At 40.3% G+C, this 21,839-nt stretch overlaps 1 protein-coding gene across 5 annotated transcripts in view; it reads left to right on the top strand.

Moving 5' to 3' along the window:
* ryr1b (ryanodine receptor 1b (skeletal)) overlaps positions 1–21,839 on the top strand; it is a 94,009-nt gene that overhangs the window by 13,830 nt on the left and 58,340 nt on the right. For all 5 annotated transcript variants that reach the window (XM_050059639.1, XM_050059631.1, XM_050059657.1 and 2 more), the window contains 20 exons: positions 8,448–8,570; positions 8,673–8,774; positions 13,348–13,422; positions 13,560–13,638; positions 14,043–14,155; positions 14,269–14,368; positions 14,603–14,699; positions 14,795–14,869; positions 15,598–15,754; positions 15,868–16,032; positions 16,169–16,290; positions 16,505–16,691; positions 17,691–17,826; positions 17,921–18,016; positions 18,357–18,475; positions 18,765–18,898; positions 19,040–19,281; positions 19,376–19,568; positions 20,577–20,793; positions 20,892–20,996. In XM_050059639.1, coding sequence (XP_049915596.1) covers positions 8,448–8,570; positions 8,673–8,774; positions 13,348–13,422; positions 13,560–13,638; positions 14,043–14,155; positions 14,269–14,368; positions 14,603–14,699; positions 14,795–14,869; positions 15,598–15,754; positions 15,868–16,032; positions 16,169–16,290; positions 16,505–16,691; positions 17,691–17,826; positions 17,921–18,016; positions 18,357–18,475; positions 18,765–18,898; positions 19,040–19,281; positions 19,376–19,568; positions 20,577–20,793; positions 20,892–20,996 — 2,637 coding nt within the window. The remainder of the gene's footprint in view (positions 1–8,447; positions 8,571–8,672; positions 8,775–13,347; positions 13,423–13,559; positions 13,639–14,042; positions 14,156–14,268; positions 14,369–14,602; positions 14,700–14,794; positions 14,870–15,597; positions 15,755–15,867; positions 16,033–16,168; positions 16,291–16,504; positions 16,692–17,690; positions 17,827–17,920; positions 18,017–18,356; positions 18,476–18,764; positions 18,899–19,039; positions 19,282–19,375; positions 19,569–20,576; positions 20,794–20,891; positions 20,997–21,839) is intronic.

Consider the following 21,839-nt stretch of genomic DNA (forward strand, 5'->3'; position numbering starts at 1 on the left):
TGTGAGGCCATCAGTGATCCTGTTTGCCCTTAAAGAAGAATGTCACTGCTGGTACGATGGTCTGTTCAGTCAAACTGGGCTGTCTTTGCAGAAGAAAGATTGAAATACTTTTAAAATTGGTGCTACATCATCAGAGAGAGTAGATGTTTACCATATTATAAATGATTAGCTAAAATATGTTTCGGAAAACATTTAAGGTAATAAACAGGCAATGCAGAATCTTAATTCATATTTTATCAGCACTGCTTGGTTTTAACATTTGATCTTTTTCCAGCCTCCATTTTTATAATACAGGAAACAGTATGGAAACCACTTCCTGTTCACAAATTCTTGTATTACAGCCAAACAGTACACTAAAATATGTTTCTGAAGATATTTTAGCTGAAAAATAGGCAATATAGTAACATCATTTTGGTTTATATTTGAGCAGCACTGCCCAGTTTTAACATTTTATCTGGGTTTGGTCTGAGTTTGAGAGAGGGAGAATTAGGCAAAGAGATCCGAGCACTGGTAAGATGGAGGCAAGTTTATTTATATATTCACAGTTCATTTACACAGACTACCCACATTGTTATGATACAAAGCTGGTTTAAAGTCGGCAAAGTATCCTGTTGACTTTAGTGAAATGACAAGCAAAAGGCAGTTTATAAGTTGCTTAATAGCATTCGATGTTGCCACACTGGGAATACTACCACCATAAAAGGACTCACTGAAAGAGGTTTGTAAATGTCTGTGTTGTTAGAGAGATGGGACAGAGAGAAAGAGAGAAGAGAAGAAAAGAGATTCCTTGAGACTTTGGCAGAGCTTAATATCTACAAACTGAGATGCTGTCTGTAACCTTTTTCAAAAAATATGTGTTCTCCTCCTAAATCTCTGTGCTGGCCTGGACTCCCAGGTTAGGTTGCACCTTAACAGTTTTTTCTAGATTATTGAATGTTATGTACAGGAGAAAACAAAACTCTCTAAACCTCTAAACCACCCACCCTTTAGCCTTCTAATGCCCTGAAAGACAGTAAACCTACCTGCAGTAAAAACTGTGATTGGTCCAGTGCTAAGTCTGCATCTGTTGACATTGCGGTGAGTTAAGGAGATGGTTGGGCTATTTTAGAGGTGATGTGTAAGAGAGGATGTGTAAAGTATGTAACCTAAACTCTCATCCAGACCTTAATATTCACACTGGGTGACTCTTTCTTATCTTCAGGCAGCAAAGACCCACACCCCTTGGTCTACAGTGTCAGGTGATGAGATGGATGTTTTATCAGGCTAATCTTGAAATGCTTTGGAAGTCTTTGGAATAAAGACACAAAATAAAGGTCAGGGCGAAAATATGGAGGTTGTTTGAGAGATTATATCCTTGGAGATATTTAAGCAAGTGGAGGAGAATAGATGCGTGAGAGTACATGATTAAGAAGTGTGAGGATGGACAGTCCCCCCAGATTGCAGTCTGTGGTGGAGGATCCTGACAGTGCACCTGCATGGTCTCTTCTAGTTTTCAAAGGGGAAACCCCATCACCACCCTCCCCTCTGCTTTATTGAACTGTTCCCTCACTCTCCACCCACATGCTGTGCAATGTGCTGTCCCTCATTCTTTTTATGTCTGCAGAAATATAATCAATGTCCTGAGGCAGCCTGTATCAGCACACTTTGTTTAGAGCATTGGGCAGAAATGTGGACTGTAAAGAAAGAATGGAGAAAGAGTGATTTGATTAGCAGGCAGATGATTCATTTGCATAGATGTGGCTCTTTGTCAATTCAGAATTAGTTAGAATTCCTTCTATGTTTTTCACGTTACATTTGTTTCATGTTACAAATCAAGTGTTTCTCTGATGCTATGCAAGCCCAGTACCTGCTAATGTGTGTTCCCCTTTTTTCTCTGGTAACTTAAGATCCAGACGTTCACTGTGAGCTAAATTATCTGCAGAGGTATTTTCCTCTTTAAAACAAACAGACCTGGTAATTTAGATTGATGCCAAAACACAAATGGCCCTATCTAGAGCCAGTATTTAGTCTGTCCATTCTGGGCTACTGTATAAACATGGCGGTGCAACATAGCGACCTCCGTGGATAAGGACCCATTCCCTATGTAGATATAAACGGCTCATTCTAAGGTAACGAAAACACAATGATTTTTATTTTTAGGTGATTATAAACTAGAGAAAACATACGTATTATATTATATTCCATTTCTGCCATTTCTATCCCCCTAAATTCTACACACTGGACCTTTAATTTCTAACAGGGGGGACAAAGAAAATATATCAATAAATGTGAAAATACTGTTTAGAGTAAGAATAGCCATTTTTTATAAAAACATCCACAAATGATTACAAGTTGTTTTATGTTGGCGTCTACTGGTCACAGGTCACGTACTAGTTTTGTTTGTGTTTTTCATGGTGATAAAGAGAAAGACTTAACACTGTTGATATGTTTTAAAAGTCTTTATTGTACCTACATGCAGTTGAATGTCAAGCCAGGAAATGAACTTTTTGGACACTGCAACAATGACTTGGCAGATAACAAAGCAACCAGCCCCAGTGTCACAGCATTTCATATTGAACAGTCAACAAGTCATGAGAAGACTTGCTTGATGCTTGTGGCTATTTCCCATCACAATATCAGTTGAGACAGTGTAAAAATGTCCCCCACAACAAGCTACCAGGGAAAGTGATCTTATTGCTGTCAAATAAAGACCATTTACATATCCAAGGCTCTGTTGTGCCACCTGCCTCTGTGAGTTTGAGGATATCTTCCATAAACAGAAGCCTTGCTGCATGCACACCAAACTACACAACATAACACGCTATCTGTCCATTAGCTGCATCCACAGTTGTATAATTATACCTCAGTGCCTGTCCTGTCCAATCTTTCTTTCAACAGAGCATGAGAGAATCGGAGGGATATCTCTCACCATTTTGCATCTGTCAGCTTGTTTGCTTCCTGTGTGGGGCGGGCAGTTTGCCTTCTTGTCTGGGGGAACCCTGGCTATCCTCTGTCTGCATGTGCATCAACAGACGCCCCTAGAGAATATACAAAGGTGTCTGCTTTCAGGCGCTATCTGTGCCTCTGGCTGTAAATCTCTGCTGTATTACGCACCTCTATTTGTGCACAGTAGTTTGTTTGTTTGTGTATATGTTTGTCAGTTTACATCCAATTGTCTCTACTTCTCCCTCTAACCCCCGAACATCCACATTGCGCAGATGCTTTAGCCACCAAGTCCAAACATGGTTGGGCTGTAACCCTACACCCACCATGTTGATGGGACATCAAATGTGTTTCATGTACACGTCTTCGCCCACTGCCAAGGTTTAAGATCAGTAGGTCAGGTGGGTGATAACCAGCACTTCCTAACTTTCACTTGCTACTGCCTACCTGTCTTTGCTCAGATACAGTCATATGAGATTAACACATAATCAGGAGTTGTGGTTGGCTCAGGATAAAGCATCAGGTGCACATCCTTTAAATCCTGAAAGCTGCATCTATTAATATAAGTGAGTTAAGCTCAAAGGTTTGTGTGGTGTCTAAGTCAGCTTTTCACATGGTCATATTGGAAGTGATTCACACAGTGTGACTCTTGGAAGGACACAGCTCTGTAGCTGCTGATGTGCTTGATAGAGTGCTATTATGAATTTGAGTCCCTTAACATTCAGGGTGGAATAACAGGTCCAGCCATGTACCAGTAAAGTGCTGGCAAATGCTGGCTGAGGCTAATCTGTTTATCTGCTCCCCCAGTCAGTTTTGCAGCTAACCAGCCATTTTCTCAAAGTTCTGTATACTTAAAAGGTATATGCAGGATTTTTCTTCAAAAAATCTGACGTATATAACAGTAATCCCTCTCAATCACCACTAATCACCAAACAGATGTGTGTGGCTCTGTATTTACCTGTGGAGGCCCTGCCCTCTGCCTGTATTTTCTTATTTTGCTGTGTTCAGGACATTCCTTGGCACAGCTCACAGGTGAGGAACGGACTTTAATAAAGGGCAGTGACCAGGTGCTAGACCATCAGCTGCACACATTAAAGAAGAAGCTACAAAAATCACAGACACAGCACAGATAAAATGCAAATATAGTGAATGAGAGAGAATCTGGTGGTGGCTTTCATTTTCATTTTTTCTAGCTATGCAATTCCTGCATAGTAAACCTTTAAATCTGTAAAATACTCTTCAAGTTTCAGAATCATTTCTATTCATCTGAAGAATGAAAGGTTGGTTTGTTGTCCTTCTTACTTTGATAATTGTGTAATGTTCACAGAACCATAAAATAACCCATTTTATTATGTTATGCTTCCCGCAAATGTTTCCACGGTGACTTACTGTGATGATTTTTAAATCCAGGTCATATTTATTATTTTTTTTTTTTTTTTAGAATAATAACTCTTTCTTATACTCTTTCAAGAACTTGTTTACACCATGATTTACATATAGAAAATAGATAAAGATAAAGCAGTTACATAGAAATGTTCTCTGCAACTTTGAGGCTAAAGCTCTGCGCCTGTCTAGCACCTTAACCCCCCGTCCCTCACAGTCTTTCTTTAGGTCCTCTGCCTCTTTTTGATCTTGCCTACACAGTAAGAGTGATTGAAGCAGAGTCAATCTGCCATGTGAGCCTGTGGCTGTAGAAATAGATGGAAGCCAGTGGGTAGGACTGCTGTATAACATTGGGGCATATATCGTCTACGGCTGTCATTCGATCGCACATCTTGTCTTGGAGCAATGAGTCACTCCGTTACTTCAGTCTGCTTTTAGACACCCACAAGCTCAGTCCTATCTCCTTAATGGGGACTGCAGTGTGAGTCTGTTTGTACTGTCCTCAAAACACTGCCAGTTTAGCCCATTTTACCCCTCTTATTCAGCCCAGCTCAGCTCAGCTTTTTCTGTGACCTTACAACTGCTATGCCGTGATGCCTGGTCTCAGAACAGTTGTTATTCATATTCAGTCCTGATAAAGAAAGATCAATATCATCATAGTGCATACTCCTGGTCTGAAACTCAGCTTTTATGTTGTGTGAGTGGTAGGTAATGTTGGTGCACAAGGAAGGTGGGAAAGCTATTAGATCACTCTAGCTCTGGGATTTACAGATTTTGCTCAGAAGTCATGTTTGTATGGTCCATGTTCAGTTTTAGTAACACTTGAGTTGCATATGGAGTGCTGTTGCTTGTGTCTGCAGTGAAGGAGAGAGGGCACATTGCTCCACTTTCCAGAGTGCAAAGCAGTGAACACGAGGACAGGACAGAGGAGACATTTCGAGGCTGAGGAGAGATAGATGATAGCCCAGCTAAAGGAAGAGGGGACACTCTTCAGCCAAAGAAACACTAGAGGCCTCCGGGTATAAGAGAGGAGTAGAAGTTACGAGGTCACTGATCTGCATCACTTTCCATTTCCCTGCTATGTGCCATACACATAGACATGCAAACTCCTGAGCTGCCCTCGGCCTCGCTTTAAAGTGCCTGCCTATAAACACTATAAGTCACAGCTGGTGCTGAATCACCAGGGCAAAGACAGTGAGCAGGTCAAGAACGAAAAGACAGAATGATTCATTAGTTGTTAGGTGGGGGGGGGGAGGGGAGAAAAGTCAGGAATCCGTCCAGATCTGTAGAGCGGAATATTAGTCAGGTTAAGTGATGGATCCACTTGCGTAATGACTGAGTTGAAGGAACAGCTGGGAATGTTTAGTGTCAGGTGTGGGTTTCACAGGGGAGGGGGTGTTTATTGCTGTATTTACACCAGTCCCTGGAGGGTTCCAGCATTGATGAGGAGCGACAAATTACTGTCTGTTAGCATTCTACTTGTGGAGTAGAGTTGCATGTATCTATTGTAGCGGCCTATACTGAGAGAGGCAGTTTGTAGTCATGTAGTGTGGCCATTATTTTAAATTAATTTTGCAGCCATTGATTTTTATTAACTTCCATATGAAAATCAATCAGCAAACTCTTTAAACTTGCTTTAGTTCTTCAATCACAGAGAGCATTATGTCTGTCTAAGTGTCTAAGTTCTTTTATTGTCGTATACCAGTGTAATTAAAGTGCAAATTGATTTGAAAAGTCATCAATGTCTTAGCTTACAATGACATAACTTTGACAAAAAGTTATTCAGACTTAACACTCACTGTGATAATTACCTAAGTAAAGTAAGTTAGGTAATTGATGTCCATAAAGTCTGGAAATAAAAGTAAGAAAAGGCATTGCATGTTGATGGTAAATGTAGTCAGTAAAGCAATACATTCCTCAGTGCATGCTATATTGACCAAGAAAACTAAGGCCCTGTCTACACATACAGATATTTTTAAAAAGGGATATATTTTCCCCCTCCGGTCCACACGGCTTTTGTTTTACAAAATATCTTAATTGCACTAGAATGCAATAACCACTAGCTGGTGTTAACCATCTCACACATTCTTCCCTTGTTGCAAATGCTAACGTTACCTTTTTCAGAACACCTACTGGAGATCTCATCATCGCTGATTTCCCTTCGGTATAAGGATGAAGGAGCTCACTCAAAGATAGAAGTGATAATCTGCACAGTGAGGAGATGATGTCTTTTTTAAACGCTTTGTTTTATTTGTCCACACAGATACACAGTAACTGGAGTTTTAAAAATAATCTCCATTTGTTGACCTTAAACTGTGTTTGCATAAGGCCAGAACATAGGGGAAAATATCTGTCTATCTGTTTAAATATCTGTATATGTGTAGACATGGCCTGAGTTCTCCTGCTCGCAGAGCCATGCTGGCAGTGCCTACATGTAAGATGGATTGTGAGTTTCTGATGCCCTGCTAATGAAGCCACAACCTTGGCCTCTCTCCTCCAACTAACTCATATTTTAACTCATATTTTGGGATGCCATTTTAGCTTTTGGAAATGTAGCTAGTTTGCAAGGTTCTGTTTTCATGCGCCATCTGAAGCACGTTCCCGGCTACTAAGAGGCAGAGAATAGAAATCTGAGCTGAAACAGCCCGTAGTTTTTCCTTGCCTTCACCTATATATCACAGCCGCATCAAATGATGGCAATGGATGCAGGAAGCACAACTGATTTTGCAGCTGTGAAGTCAGATTTCTCAGTCAACATAGCAAGCACCATCCACAATGATTGGACATCCACATAAAAGGTGGCATTTTTTCCCTTTAATGGTTCATAGTAAATGCAATAAAACATTTGTTTTATTTATTTCAAAATTTTAACTTGAGGACAAAACCCCATGAGATTCAACATCTCCTTTCTAAGACAGAACACATGGAAATGGATAGGCATTAAAACAAAAGTTTGCTTTGTCTGTTTCCTGTTTTATCTTGTAGGTTCACTCCTCATGTGTCATGTCTGGTTGCACTTCCTGCCTTTGCTTGTTTTCCCACCTTAGTGATGTCTGCTGCGCCCTGATTTGTTTCACCTGTTTCTCATCAACCCCGACATTACCTGTCCCCCATTATCACCCTCCTTCCCTCCTGTATTGGTCTCTGCGCTCCCCTTGTCTTTTGTCAGTTTGTCTGCGTTGGGCTTCTGTGCTCTTTCCCAGACCCTCTTCTTGTAGTTATCGATTGCTTCCCAGCTTATTTTTTGTGTTTTTTTATTTGTTTGTTTTGCTTAAGCCTGCTCGTTTTGGCCTTTTGGTATTAACTTTATTTTATTAAAGCTCGCCTTTTGTTCCTTGAATATGTCTGCTTGGTATTATTCATTTGGGTCTTCTCTCTGAACCGTTAAACCTGACAGTTACTGTACAAGTCTCATCTACACAAAACTAACGAGAAATGAAATAAAAGCTGCCAGACAAAAGGACATGGTGTAATTAGTCTACATAAAGAGCAAGTGCATTTGGGGTAAACAAGAGAATAGGTCTTCATATCATGAAAAAAAGTAATAGGTCAGGTTAGGCTTGTTGTTCCAGTCTGTTGGTGCTTAAGTTTAAAAGTCTGTCTCCCAATTTCTTTAAAAAACACAGGGACAATAAATAAAGGATGTTGAGTGTGTCTAAGTATGATGATGTAAATTAAACAAAAAGCTGTTTTAAATGCAAAGTTTAGACAACGTAAATGCAGTTAAAAGCAAAGAGCAACCAATAAAAATGTCTCCTAGCACATTTTAGTCATTGTTTACTGTACAGCAAGTGCCTATTTTTGTTTTATTCTATTCTCTCTATTATCTGCTGTAGGCAAGTTTTCCTCTTCTACACTCCTTATGAAGCATGTCACTTAGTCAATAAAAGGTCACTTTTGTACACAACAATGCCTGCACTGAATGTCAACTCGAGGCAATCGTAGTGAAGAAGTGTTATAAAAAACACAAAACAATGTGAAAAAAACAAACATGAAAAAGCAGGCGTATCATGGACAAGCAGCAGCAAACATTAGCAGATATAATGGAAATAAGTGTGTAGTTGAGAATGTAAGCATAAAATGATGTGTCCTAAAAATGAAAGGCCAGTGAATAAATGTGTTTGTTTGTGTATTGGCTGCAGGATGATCAAGTCGTTCTGCAGTGCACTGCCTCCGTCCTGAAGGAGCAGCAGATAAAGCTATGTCTGTCCTGTGAGGGCTTTGGGAACCGTCTCTGCTTCCTGGAAACCACATCCAATGCTCAGGTAAGATGCTGTCACTGTTCCTCCCTTTATTTGTCCTGTACTGCTTGTCACCTTGTTTTTATCAACCTTGATTTTCCTCTGTGATGTTTGTACATGATGCAGAATGTGCCCCCGGACCTGGCCATATGTACCTTCATTCTGGAGCAGTCCCTGTCGGTCCGCGCTCTGCAGGAGATGTTGGCCAACACGGTGGAGATGACCGAGGTAGGACTCAAAAACAGAAATAAAGAATTGAGTTAAAGGTAGAAGAACATATGGAGAGGGGATGGAGAAGTTGTAAGAAGGAAGAAATTTGGTTTATGTGTGACAAAGAAATATTTTCCCCATCTTTTCTGACTGATGAAAAAATGTATCTGTTCTTTTGACAAAGTATTCTACTGTGACTAAATCCTGTCCCTCTCACTGTCACATGGTGGAATTCTTAAATTTTAGTTGGCATTGCTGATGTAGATTTGAGATATACTGTTTAATCTGATTTTGTTGACAGATTTGCTTAAGCATCAAGCATCAGTTCCTTTTACTGAGAGTAACACTGTGGTATGTTTGGAAATGTTTGCTGTCTTCACACCTCCATCAAAAACAGCCTTCCATAAATTTAAAAACTGTCCTTTTTACATGTTGTATCTTGTGATGTATCAAAGCTGTAGTTGGTCACTTTCATAAAAACAAGACATAGGAAATGCAGTAACAGAATCTTGATTCATATTTGATCGATGCTGCCTAGTTAGACAGTTTGGAGACATGATTAACATGACTGACAGCTGTGTTACAGACTCCTCTGCTCTGGTAAGTTGTTGTCCTTCATCTGCGATAGATTCTAGCCTTTAGATGCACAAGAGGAGGAAGAGGAACATATTTTTTTCACAGATTTCAGTCTCATGTACTTCAGCAAATATTACAAAAAAATATTTTTATAAAAGTTACCAACTGTAGCTTCAAACACATGTTGAAATAACGTTTAACACATCCAGCTTGGGCAGCTTCATACTAATGTGGGACTCTTAAACAACCATCTGATTAGCTTGCTGTCCAACAAGATATGACATGTAAACAAGACTGTTTGGGAGTTATTTGAAGACATATTGGTCCTTTGCATCTGTCTAGGCTAAAAAAAAGGTACCAGAAGAGCTTTCTTTGTTCTGGACTCAGATATATAAAGTTGTAATTAATCCTCTCATGTGACTATGAGTAGAGGGCAACCAAGCATATTTCCTAAAAATAATTCTTTAGTCTGCTTACCCTGGCTATGAAACTCATAATAAAAGTAGAACAAAATGGGATATATATAATATACATTGTACAAGATTTTACCTGATAGATGGTAAATTATGGTTTTATGTGTTTTTCCAGATTCTAGATTATGATTTAAAATATATGCCTGTTTTTATCATTTATCTACAGACAGTAGTCAAACCTCTAACAGGACAAACATGTTAGTTCATTTATTAGAATACTTTGCTTTGATATCAGGTTCCAGTCATGTTTTTGTTTGTTTGTCTTTAGTGGGACTACTTTTTTATTTAAATATGGATCACTGGTTGGGCGTTTGTCCATCATTTTTTTTACTTGTTATCTTACACCCCTCCCCTCCCCTTCCCTTCCCTTCTTGCTCTCTGCCAAGCAGGCAGTCGATTTGGACCAATGGGTATGTCTGTTAATAATGTCTGTTTTCCTGTAACGTGTGTCCCAACCAACCTGGCAACTGTCCTTGTTCCTGTCCTGTTGCCCACTGGGTGTCCTATTAAATGAAATAGTACTGTATCATTCACACGTCTTGATTCATATCTGTTTAGCCCTCACACGAGGTGGTGATCGCTCTATACAACTGTCATTAAACTCTGGCTACAGTAACTGATGGGGTCCAAGCAAATAAGTCCATTATCTTTAGATTAATTTTAGATAATCTAAGCTGGTTTCATTTGACAAAAAAAGGCTGAATCTGCAGTTAAAAGCCAGTGTGTTATGCACTTATGGCCTTTTTTTCTACTAAGCATTTAGCCTATGTGTATGATTGAATTATCTATTCTTAAATAGAAAGGCAAGGTGTCACAATGTATCATTCATTTGCATTTCATGCAAAAAATATCACCAGCACATGTATCCTCATTGTTGTATGATAAATATCATGGTACTTCAGCTTGTTTGATGATCCTTTTGTGTCAGCACATTGTTCTTTGTTTCCTCATTCCCTTTTTATACAGAAAATGTTTTCACACTGCTGCAAAAAATGGTAATTAGACAAGCCTTATCTATCTGGCCTCACTTGAAATACATAGAAATCCATGCAACATTTAAAGGTTTAATGGCTTAAACTCTGTTGTTTGGTGTTGTATTTTTCTTTTCTAAAGGATAACTTGCCAAACATGGGTGATATCACGTCATTCTGATATATACGCAATCATCTAGAAATCTAAGTTTGATGCAAGTCCCTCTAAATCAGGACTATAATTTAATGCAAAGTTTCTAAGTCAAAATATGGTGAAAGTGGGTACACGAGTGTATAGTATTTAACTGATGAAATGTAATAATTCAGTAATCAAAGATGGATTGTCACACTCCCCAGATCGAGAAGACATTGTGCTGATAAACTCAGGTACCAACCCACTCAGCATTCAGTTCTCAACTATTCCCAAGTATTTCTTTTATGTTTGTGTATTTTTGGCCATACTCTTGCTAACTTTTATACCTGTTTAGAAGACAAAATGTAAGCACCTCATTGTTAAAATCAAGGTGAAATAACAAATGTATTGTTAAGATTTAACTACAGCTCCTGTGACTCTTCACCAGCTAGTCCATAAAACAGTAGAGATGGATTTACTGTAGCTGACGTGGACAGAAAACCTCATATTTCGTCTTTCTAAAAAAATAGGCGAAAGAAACCTTGTTTGGCTGAGGCTTATGTAACTTAATCTTGCTTTAAGAGAGGCTCTCTTTTTGCAGCATTTTATTAGTTGCATTATAGCTCGTAGTTTAGTCCGTTCCTGGCCTCATTGGAGTTGGAAGATGTGGATGAGCCAGGCTTTTCTAATGGTGAGCAGGAGGATGAGAATAGCATGGCATGCAGCCCAGTGGAGAGGCCCACCCACCTCTGTCAGGGGTAGATGGGGAAACCAGACACCACCAGACCTCTGGACAGACCAATCTCCCTCCTAATACACACACACACACACACACACACACACACACACACCACCACCACCACCACCAACACCTGTCCTAACCAAGCCTAGTGTTAATGCAGACCAGGGTTAATGGTATAAAGCTCCCACTTGACACACCTGCCCCAGACTCATCCAAGTGGATTATGGGTGCTTAACCCTACAAAAAGGCTAAGCATTATCTTCCTGTCTGTTAGACTAAATGGTTTCATTTGGCTGATCCATGTGTAACTGTTGCAGTAATTGTGTTTTCTTGTTGCATTCTTGCTGTATGCTGAGAAAAGGTAGGATGGATTAATGTTATGTTTGCCTTTTGTGTGAGGTAATAATCTGTGGTGACTGGATTCAAAGGTGTACGTTTTTTTTTTTTTTTTTTTGCTTTGTCAGTCACATCATTGTGATACCTTCTCTAAGAGCTATGATTTATAGTGTAGCAATGTCCTAGTTTCAGCAGTATCTCTACACTGCTTTGTTATTGATGTGGTTCTCGTTGTTATTATGTTGTATTTGCATAAGAATGGACCCCAACACGTTCTGTACGGTATTTGTTTAGGGAAAAAGTCATTGCTCAGTGATGTGGAGCTGTTTATTAATATTGCTTAATAACTATTATTTACAAATGACTCACGTTAGTATCCTTTTCAGGGATTTTTTTTCTTAAGAGTACAATAATAAACCCTCGACATGCATTCAAGTTTTAAATTGCCACCATTGTTTACATTCATTTTGCACAGCCATCTTATCCATACCAATCTAATCTTTCCAATTTATCCATCTCTAAAATAAAATGAGAGTAGATCTCCGAAGGATCAACATGGAGTAAACAGTCTAATCTTACACATCATATGCAATATATACAGTAAGATTAACGTACAAAATTGTGAGCATACAGTGCTAATACAACATATAATTATAAAGTACAGTCTGAACAGTATGTCATTGCAAGCTGATGATATGTTGAGATTACAGCAACTCAGTCGCTGGAAAAGACGTTGGTATTGTATGTTTCTGCAAACCACTGGTATGTTACATTTGCACATTATTTTATACAGCAATGAGCCCCCAAATACACTCACATTTTAGGGCTAAAAAGCTACAGGAGACACAGTGATGAGCCCCTGAAACACACCCATGTTTGGGGCTAAAAACATCAGGAAAATCAGCTACAGGTCCCTAAAAACATCCTCCTTTAGGGGGTTAAAAAGCTGATGGAAACACAGCAATGACTCACTAAAAAACAACTGGTTTTGTTGTTTGTCAGTCTCAAACAGTGGTCTGCAGCTTGTCAAGTGTCTTGCCCAGGTGACCCGCCACCCATTGTCCCCACCATTTCCCAATAACAGTCAGCTCATATATTGACGTCACATTAGAAACACTGATTGGATTCTATGGAACATGCAAATGTTGTGTATTTGTGGTTTACAGAAATGTACAATGCCAACATTTTCTTCCGGCAACGTGGCTGATCACATTCATTGACAGTTTGGCTCTTAATAATGTGTTCCTCTAGACAGGGAGGAAAACAAGGATATATTTTATAAAGTCCAGAGGTCAATCAGTGTATTTGAAGTGTACAGTAGATGTTGACAGGCTGATCTCTTTATCTTCCTTCCCTCCAGTCGTCCCAAGGTGGAGGCCATCGTACCTTACTGTATGGTCATGCCATCCTTCTGAGACACTACCACTCATGCATGGTAAGACTGCATCCAAAGAAACTAATTGAATGAAGGCAGCTTTGATTTCAGTTTCCGTGCTGTAATATATAGCCATATTTTTATATGCATTTTTGGCAAAGTGGTGTTCATGTCCTGAATGAAAACTTTCTTCCCAGTACCTGAGCTGTTTGACTACATCTCGGTCACTCACAGACAAGCTGGCCTTTGACGTGGGCTTACAGGAAGATTCCACTGGTAAAACCTACTCTTGGAAATCCTTTTTCAAGATGTTACACAATGCTTTTTTTTCTCAGCCTGCATTTAACTGATTACTGAAACTCATTATCCTCGAGTAGAATTGTTAAATTGCTTTTTATGAGTCTAATATGGTTCTAGAATTTTGCTGAGTTGGCCATCTGAAGCTACTGACATAAATTGAGTCAACAGTGCATATCTTCTGTTGTGGCATATTCCTTTCACTGTAGTTCGGCTGAGAAATAGAAGCATTGTTATGATAATGGGTGCTGTGAGGGAGTGGGAGTGTTGTAGGTGAACAGAGAGGGCTTTTGTTTCAATACACTTGAGTAAACATTCAGTTGTAATTCTCGGTGTCTCTGTGGGGAAACTAACGTCGCTGTTTGTTCTTCCTCTTCATGCAGGTGAGGCATGTTGGTGGACTATTCACCCAGCCTCCAAGCAAAGGTCAGAAGGTGAAAAGGTCAGGGTGGGTGATGACCTCATCCTTGTCAGTGTGTCCTCTGAGAGATACCTGGTAAGACTCCTGATAAATTTGTCCACCTCACTGTTGCACAATGGAAGATATAGACATGTGTAAGCTGTGCTAAACTCAGTCTTTTCCCGCCTATTCTTGTCCACTGTCCTCAGCACTTGTCCTATGCCAGTGGGGATTTGATGGTGGATGCCTCCTTCATGCAGACTCTGTGGAACATGAATCCAATTAGTTCGGGATGTGAACTAGCTGAGGGTACAAACGTGCTTTACACATCGTGCTCCACAGCCACCAATGCTATGCAGCCCACGCAATTCATAAACACACTTGTACACATTTATTTATATTGGTGATCTACCAGTTTTATAGTTGTATTTTTAAATGTCAGCTGTAAGCATGCAGAATATTTGGAGGATGATATTGTGATATTGTGTGTAATCAGAAATGACAACTTTCTGCACTTATTATGGTGTGTATTCCTCCTCTCAGGGTTTCTGACAGGCGGTCACGTTCTCAGGCTGTTCCACGGCCACATGGACGAGTGTCTGGCCATTGCTACACCAGAGGAAGGAGAAGAAAAGCGCAGGTAAGAGGAAGAGGACACAGTATTTCCGAGCAGAAAAATATCCTGTTATTTGATACTGTTTGATTGTATGTGTCTGTGCCCTGACTCCGCTGCAGGATGGCTCACTATGAAGGCGGTGCTGTGTGCAGTCAGGCTCGATCCCTGTGGAGGTTGGAGCCTCTCAGAATCAGGTGATTGTCCCCTTGAGGCATCCTTTACACAATAAGCAATATTTTTTGTGATAAATTGATCTAAGGTGTGGAGTATTTTCCTGCCCTATATTATTACTAAAACTGAGCAATCTGCTTGAGTATAAGAATTATTGGCATAACTTCTTACTTTAATGGTTGTGCAAAGTTTTTTTTTCTTAAGCATTTTTCCTTTATTTAATTAGCAGTTTAAAAATGTGTTAAAAAGAGACAAGAGGATAAATGTCCTCAACCATAAATGAACTGATTAAATGGATGTTATGATCATCAAAATCTTAACCCAACATGATGTCAGAGTAAATCGCTGGGTTTTCCGGACCATTATAAGATTTAGACGCAGGCCTAAGTGTTTTTTTTTTTTTTTTTCTACAGCACCTAAGCCAAATGAACAGGAAGAAACTATGCCAGGACATGTTTTGCTGTCATTTTTCGTTGAATTAAAAGTTCATTGCTATTTGAGAGGGTGTACTTGCATTATTATGCTAATATAATATCATTAAATCAGTGGCATAAAATACTGTTTATCACAATTTTTTCTGGGACAATATATCATCCAACAAAAGTAGTTATTATGACAAGCCTACATATAAACCTCTAGACCACACAAAACATTTTTTTTATCAACAAACACTAGATAATGATATAGTAGTAATTAATAAACTCTGCTGGCTTTTTAATATAATGTTTTTTTTCTCACTTTCTTCCCGTAGTTGGAGTGGTAGCCATATGAAGTGGGGGCAGTCTTTCCGTATTCGCCACATTACCACAGGCCGGTACCTGTGTATGGATGAGGAGAAAGGTCTGTTGGTGGTCGACCCAGAGAGGGCCAACACCAAACTATCCGCTTTCTGCTTCCGTGTTTCAAAGGTCAGAATTAACATTTTGGTTTCTGTTTGTCTGTTATAATGCTGACTTCTTCACTTATTGACCTCTTTATGATTTCCCTCCACCCCTTCTTTCCACCTGGTTTCCTTGAGCAGGAGAAGGTGGATGTGGCTCAGAAGCGTGATGTTGAAGGGATGGGCATTCCAGAGATAAAGTATGGAGAGTCCATGTGCTTCGTCCAGCACGTGTCCACAGGCCTGTGGCTCACATATGCCGCCCTTGATGCCAAAGCTGCTCGTTTGGGAATGATGAAGAGAAAGGTTTGGATAATTCTGATGGTGGAGATAAGCAAGAGTTGTGTTTATATCTTTGGGGTTCGTAAGAGAAAGCTGGTTTCTTAAACGAGAGAACTGGAGCATACTATCTCTAACATAATTATGCTGTCCATGTCCCCAGGTCATTCTGCACCAGGAGGGTCATATGGACGATGCTCTAACTGTGTCCCGCTCCCAAACTGAAGAGTCTCAGGCTGCTCGAATGATTTTCAGCACTATTGGCCTCTTCAGGCAGTTCAACAAGTGAGTATATACATTTTCAAATGTGGGAGGACAAAATTTCTCATAATGACAGAATGCAATAGTCTTCATAAAAATTACCTGATATCTTCATTATGCTCATCTGTTTACGGTCCGCATTGTAATGTGACCATATCTTGATCTGAAACATGCAAACTATGGAGAGGGATAAAAAAATGTTTTTACAGTTGTTGCTGATTTGTTCGTGGTCTTTCAGGGGTTTGGACTCTCTGAGTGGAAAGAACAAGTCACCAGGGTCCGTGTCGCTCCCTTTGGAGGGGGTCATCCTCTCTCTTCAGGATCTCATCTTCTACTTTCGTCCTCCCGAGGAGGAACTGGAGCACGAGGAGAAGCAGACCAAACTTCGCTCTCTCCGCAACCGGCAGAACCTCTTCCAAGAGGAGGTAATCTGCATGCTGCCTGCAAAGCGTCACACACCCTCACACTTCCCATATTGATTGATTTTTACGGTCTGGTCCTATAACTTAATTACATTCACTATGCAAAGAGGGAACTTGATTTCTATGCCCTCATGCAGTTTTGTTAAGTCATTTATTTATTTATTTTTCTTAACTTTTACATGGCATACACTTATACTTGTTTTTATCACTTGTGAGGACAATGTGTTGACTTATACCATAGCATACAGCTCGGGTACCCTAACCTACATACCTAAACCCAACCCTTACCAAAACCTTAACTTGTAACTTGAACCAAATCCCAAGTCTTAACCAAATGGACAAGCACACACACACGTTTTATCGCTGTATTTGTGAGGACCTTACTTGAGTTAGTGCCAAGTGTATAACACTACCCTGAACCACCCCAACTTTTGATTTACCTCAGACTGCAGTCGCACCAAATCCAGTGTTGCGGCAAGAATGCCACTCCTCTTATTCATGTGAAAAGTTGAAACAGATTCGATGTTTGTAGAAACACAACCTAATGTCACACTGCGGTGGCCAATTGTGACTGTCAGTCAGACCGGAAAGATGTCCGCAATCCACAGAAACAAGTAATACAGTCTCTTTTTATCATCAGATATTATATTGAACAAAATAAATTAAGTTTTGTGTGAACATCTTGTGTGTACTGTGCTTAAAAGGAGAGTACTGACTTTATTTTTGTGTGCATACGTGTCTTTTTTGTGGTGATAAAGATAATAAAGTTTGGCTTTCTTTCTACCCTCCACTCCCACACAAGTGGGCCATTTAAGTGACACTCCCACACCACTGCACAACCCTGCAGCTAATCAGCCTTAGAATAGCCCTAATTCTAGCCTTAACCCAAAGGCACAAAGCTGCCACCAACAGCAACAAAATACATATTAAAAAGTAATCAGAATGATGTGTGCATAACCTTTCTGCCCCCCCCCTTGTGTTTCTGTTTTCTTTCTCTCTCAGGGAATGATCACCATCGTGCTGGAGTGCATCGACCGCCTGAACGTGTACAACACCGCTGCTCACTTTTCTGAATTCGCCGGGGAGGAAGCCGCAGAGTCCTGGAAGGAGATTGTCAACCTTCTTTATGAGCTGCTGGGTAAAATTACCACCATAAACTTAAAGTACAAATGAAATGCTACCTGTACTGAATAAAGTAACATCATTTCACTCTTTGTGTCTCCACTGAACAGCTTCTCTAATTCGAGGGAACCGCTCTAATTGTGCGTTGTTCTGTGACAACCTCGACTGGCTGGTCAGCAAGCTGGACCGTCTGGAGGCCTCTTCAGGTATCACATGTACCTCACTTTGAATTGACTAATTGCTTCTAAGGTTTGGCTGGACTGATTGTACTTATTAGACACAGCTTAAACTTTTAAACAGTTGAGGCTCATGAGATCCTTAGGCACAAATCTCTGTGTAGATCTGAGTAGTTAATTTTGTGTTCTTTGATAGCCGTGTTGTGTGTAGTTGGTTTTTAAGCCATTTTACTTCTTTTGAACCATGTTCTTATTAATGATGTCTTAAAGTATTAGCCTCTTGCATTACTTTCTCCTATTGATGCATTGCCTGTTACTGCTGTTAAAAATTGCCAAGAGCTGATCATATTCTTCCTCTCTATACATTTAGGTATTCTTGAGGTGCTGTACTGTGTGCTAATTGAAAGCCCTGAGGTTCTGAACATCATCCAGGAGAACCACATTAAATCCATCATCTCTCTTCTGGACAAGCATGGAAGGAACCACAAGGTTTGTCTTTTTTTACTGCCAGAAGCAGGGTAGGAAAGTAACATCAGCCAGCAGCCAATCAATTGGTGCCAGCTGGCAGGGTAGGCTACTTAACCAGACACTTTTGCAGGTGGTGATTTGGAAAGTTATAGCATCCTAAAAGTGTGTTTGGCTCATTAAAAAAACACTTATTGGTTATAGAATTCCTTTAACAATTGTCACCAGTGGATGACAGTGTGAACTGTCTGCTCTGCTCTGCCACATTTAAACACAGAACTGATTGTAATGTCTGTCTTGGTCCTGTCTTTAGGTCCTGGATGTCTTGCGCTCTCTTTGTGTGTGTAATGGTGTAGCTGTGAGGTCCAACCAAAACCTCATCACTGAAAATCTCCTCCCGGGTCGTGACCTCTTGCTGCAGACCAACATTGTAAACTATGCCACAAGGTACTTGAACTGCTGTTCATCTGTTCTATAAATTAAAGGGTCTTTTCTGTTTCTAACTCATATTTTTCTTGTTAAAGTCAACAACCACTCTGTCAAGTGTTGTCTGTTAAAGCTAATGTTTTCTTTCTATCCTGTGCTCAGTGTCAGACCTAACATCTTCCTGGGCACATGTGAGGGCTCCACGCAGTATAAGAAATGGTACTTTGAGATGATGGTAGATTACGTGGAACCCTTTGTGACGGCGCAGGCCAGCCACCTGCGTGTGGGCTGGGCTATGACTGAGGGCTACAGCCCCTACCCTGGAGGAGGAGAAGGCTGGGGAGGCAATGGTGTGGGAGATGACCTGTACTCCTATGGCTATGATGGACTGCATCTATGGTCAGGTAAGATGATTCCCCTAAGTTATTTACTACACCATTTTCCACATTGCTATATGTCATATTATATGACTTCCTCACTCTCTGCTCTGCCGTTCAGGTACTGTACCTCGCCAGGTGGCTTCGCCCAGCGCGCACACCCTGGCTGCAGACGATGTCGTCAGCTGCTGTCTGGATCTGAGCGTGCCCAGTATCTCCTTTCGTATCAACGGCCACCCAGTTCAGGGCATGTTTGAAAACTTCAATGTGGATGGCCTCTTCTTCCCTGCAATCAGCTTTTCTGCAGGCGTCAAGTAAGTAGAAAAAAAAAAGAAAGTTGAGTTTCAGTTTATTTTGTCATTTTGTGTTGAGTTAATTACAAATTTCATTGATTTGCAGGTTAATGTCTTCATTTGCCCAGTACAACAGTAAATTAATGTAACAAATGTTAATGCAGTGCAATTATGCAGGCACAGAGGTAGATTTGGTTTCTTAGTAGGTTAAAGTTGTGTGGTTTTATACACCAGTGATGCAGGAATATACATACAGAATTTCAAAATCATAAACAAAAATGCTAAAAAACTGGCAGAATATTTAAAGGTATACTAAGTACCATTCTCGGTTACTGACTGTGAACAGGCTCGCCAGCAAAAGCAAAAGTAAAAGCCAACCCCACATTCAATGTCAACTGGCATTTTGCCACTGTCTTTCTTAGATGCCTGCTGCTTACTGCCTACTACCTTTTTGTAAAGTCCCAACCTCACCTGAGCGCTGTCGGGGTACACCCCCATAAATGTTCTGACACAGAAAATAGGAAGAAAATAAGAAAATACAGGCAAAGGGCATAGCCTCTGCAGAAAAATACACTGCCACACATTTATAGTGGGTCATAAGTGATGATTGTTTTTTTAGGAAAAGTCCTGCATATATCTTTAAAACCAAAGCTTCAAACAGTCCTGCATTTTACATGCATTTTCATTCTTTTAGTTTTGATTTTATAAATATGTCTAAATCCTTGAAATGATCTTTCAAATAATCCCTCTGAAGCCTACAGTGTCTTGTCCCCCAGAAGAGATTTTACAGCTGCTGTGTGTAATGATCCCTCACAGTGCTGAGACAGTGCTAATGGCAAATTGACTGATGAGCGCAGGGAGGGAAACACAGGCTCAGGAACTGGCACAGAGATTAAATCGATGTTTTCTTTATTATGAGTCTTATAAAGATCAAGGCACTGTTGCCACAAAGGATTTAAGTAGTACATAAAGATCTCTCTGTCAAATAGAAAAAGATTTGACTGCTTGACTCTGTTTCTGTCACCTCAGGGCTCGGTTCCTCCTTGGTGGTCGTCATGGAGACTTCAAGTTCATGCCCCCGCCTGGCTACGCCCCGTGCTATGAGGCTCTGCTGCCTAGAGAGAGGATGCGTATTGAACCCATCAAGGAGTACAAGCACGACTTCCAAGGCGTGCGCAACCTGCTGGGTCCCACCCTGTCCCTCACCCACACCTCGTTCACCCCCTGCCCTGTGGACACTGTTCAGGTAAAAGCCTCAAAACCTAAAATCACACTCTGATGATGTCATTAGAGTGTCTGATATATTAGTTTCTTTGTGTTTGCTTCCTTTCCTTTGCTGTATAGATTGTGTTACCACCCCACTTGGAGCGTATCCGAGAGAAGCTGGCAGAGAATATTCACGAGCTCTGGGCTGTCACCCGTATCGAGCAGGGCTGGACCTTTGGGAGTGTGAGTATGGAGTCAGCACTGCAATACAGATGCAACAGTATTGATTTGACAGCCTCCGATTTAGATGATTTGGAGCTCTTGAGTAATGTGATAGTAATATTTCAAAAACATAATGTATTATTTTTACAACAAAAATCAGGCTGTAGTTCATTGTTTAGTATAGGAGCCCAGTATGTGACTTTTCATTTTCTAATAAAAGGATTTGTGTCATCACCTTCAAGGGAACTTTGGTATTTTTCAACCTTGACCCTATTTTCCTATGTTTTTGTGTAACAACAATTTTTGCAGTTGGTCCAGTATTGAGAGACATTGCTGCAATGTAATCCCTACGTGCAATTGTTCACTGTCAATTTATGTCCACTGAAAGTACTTGTTTTTTCCATATATATTGTTATTTTAAGTGTGTGACAATATTATGGAGAGGACCCTACAGAGAAATTAAACATTTTTCTTTGCCCTTCACTGATCTGGTCTGTTCGTTATTGTGTCTAACCAAGTCTTGCTCAAGGAGTAGTCTTGTTCTGAAATCTCAGGAGAGGTGACTTGTTGCAGAAAGGCAATGGTGGAAATGTTAGTGAGAGCTGGAGAGAAACATTCCAGAAGAGTTTGTTGTGTTGGAATACAAAAAGTGCAGCTTAGTGTTGTATAAAGATTTTCAGCGTTGTTGCTGAAAGTTTAGCCAATTTCGCCAATGTGGAAAAGTCTGCAAGATTTTAGAACAAGACTGCACCTTGAATGAGGCTTGCAGAGATGATGCTAAAATACAGAGATGTAGGGAAGGCTAAACACACCTAAACTGACCCCCTTCTCAGGCTGAAATTAATTAAAAGATGAGGTCTGTTG

This window comes from Epinephelus moara, chromosome 2 (genome assembly GCF_006386435.1).
Source record: "Epinephelus moara isolate mb chromosome 2, YSFRI_EMoa_1.0, whole genome shotgun sequence".
NCBI classification, from domain to species: Eukaryota; Metazoa; Chordata; class Actinopteri; order Perciformes; family Serranidae; genus Epinephelus; species Epinephelus moara.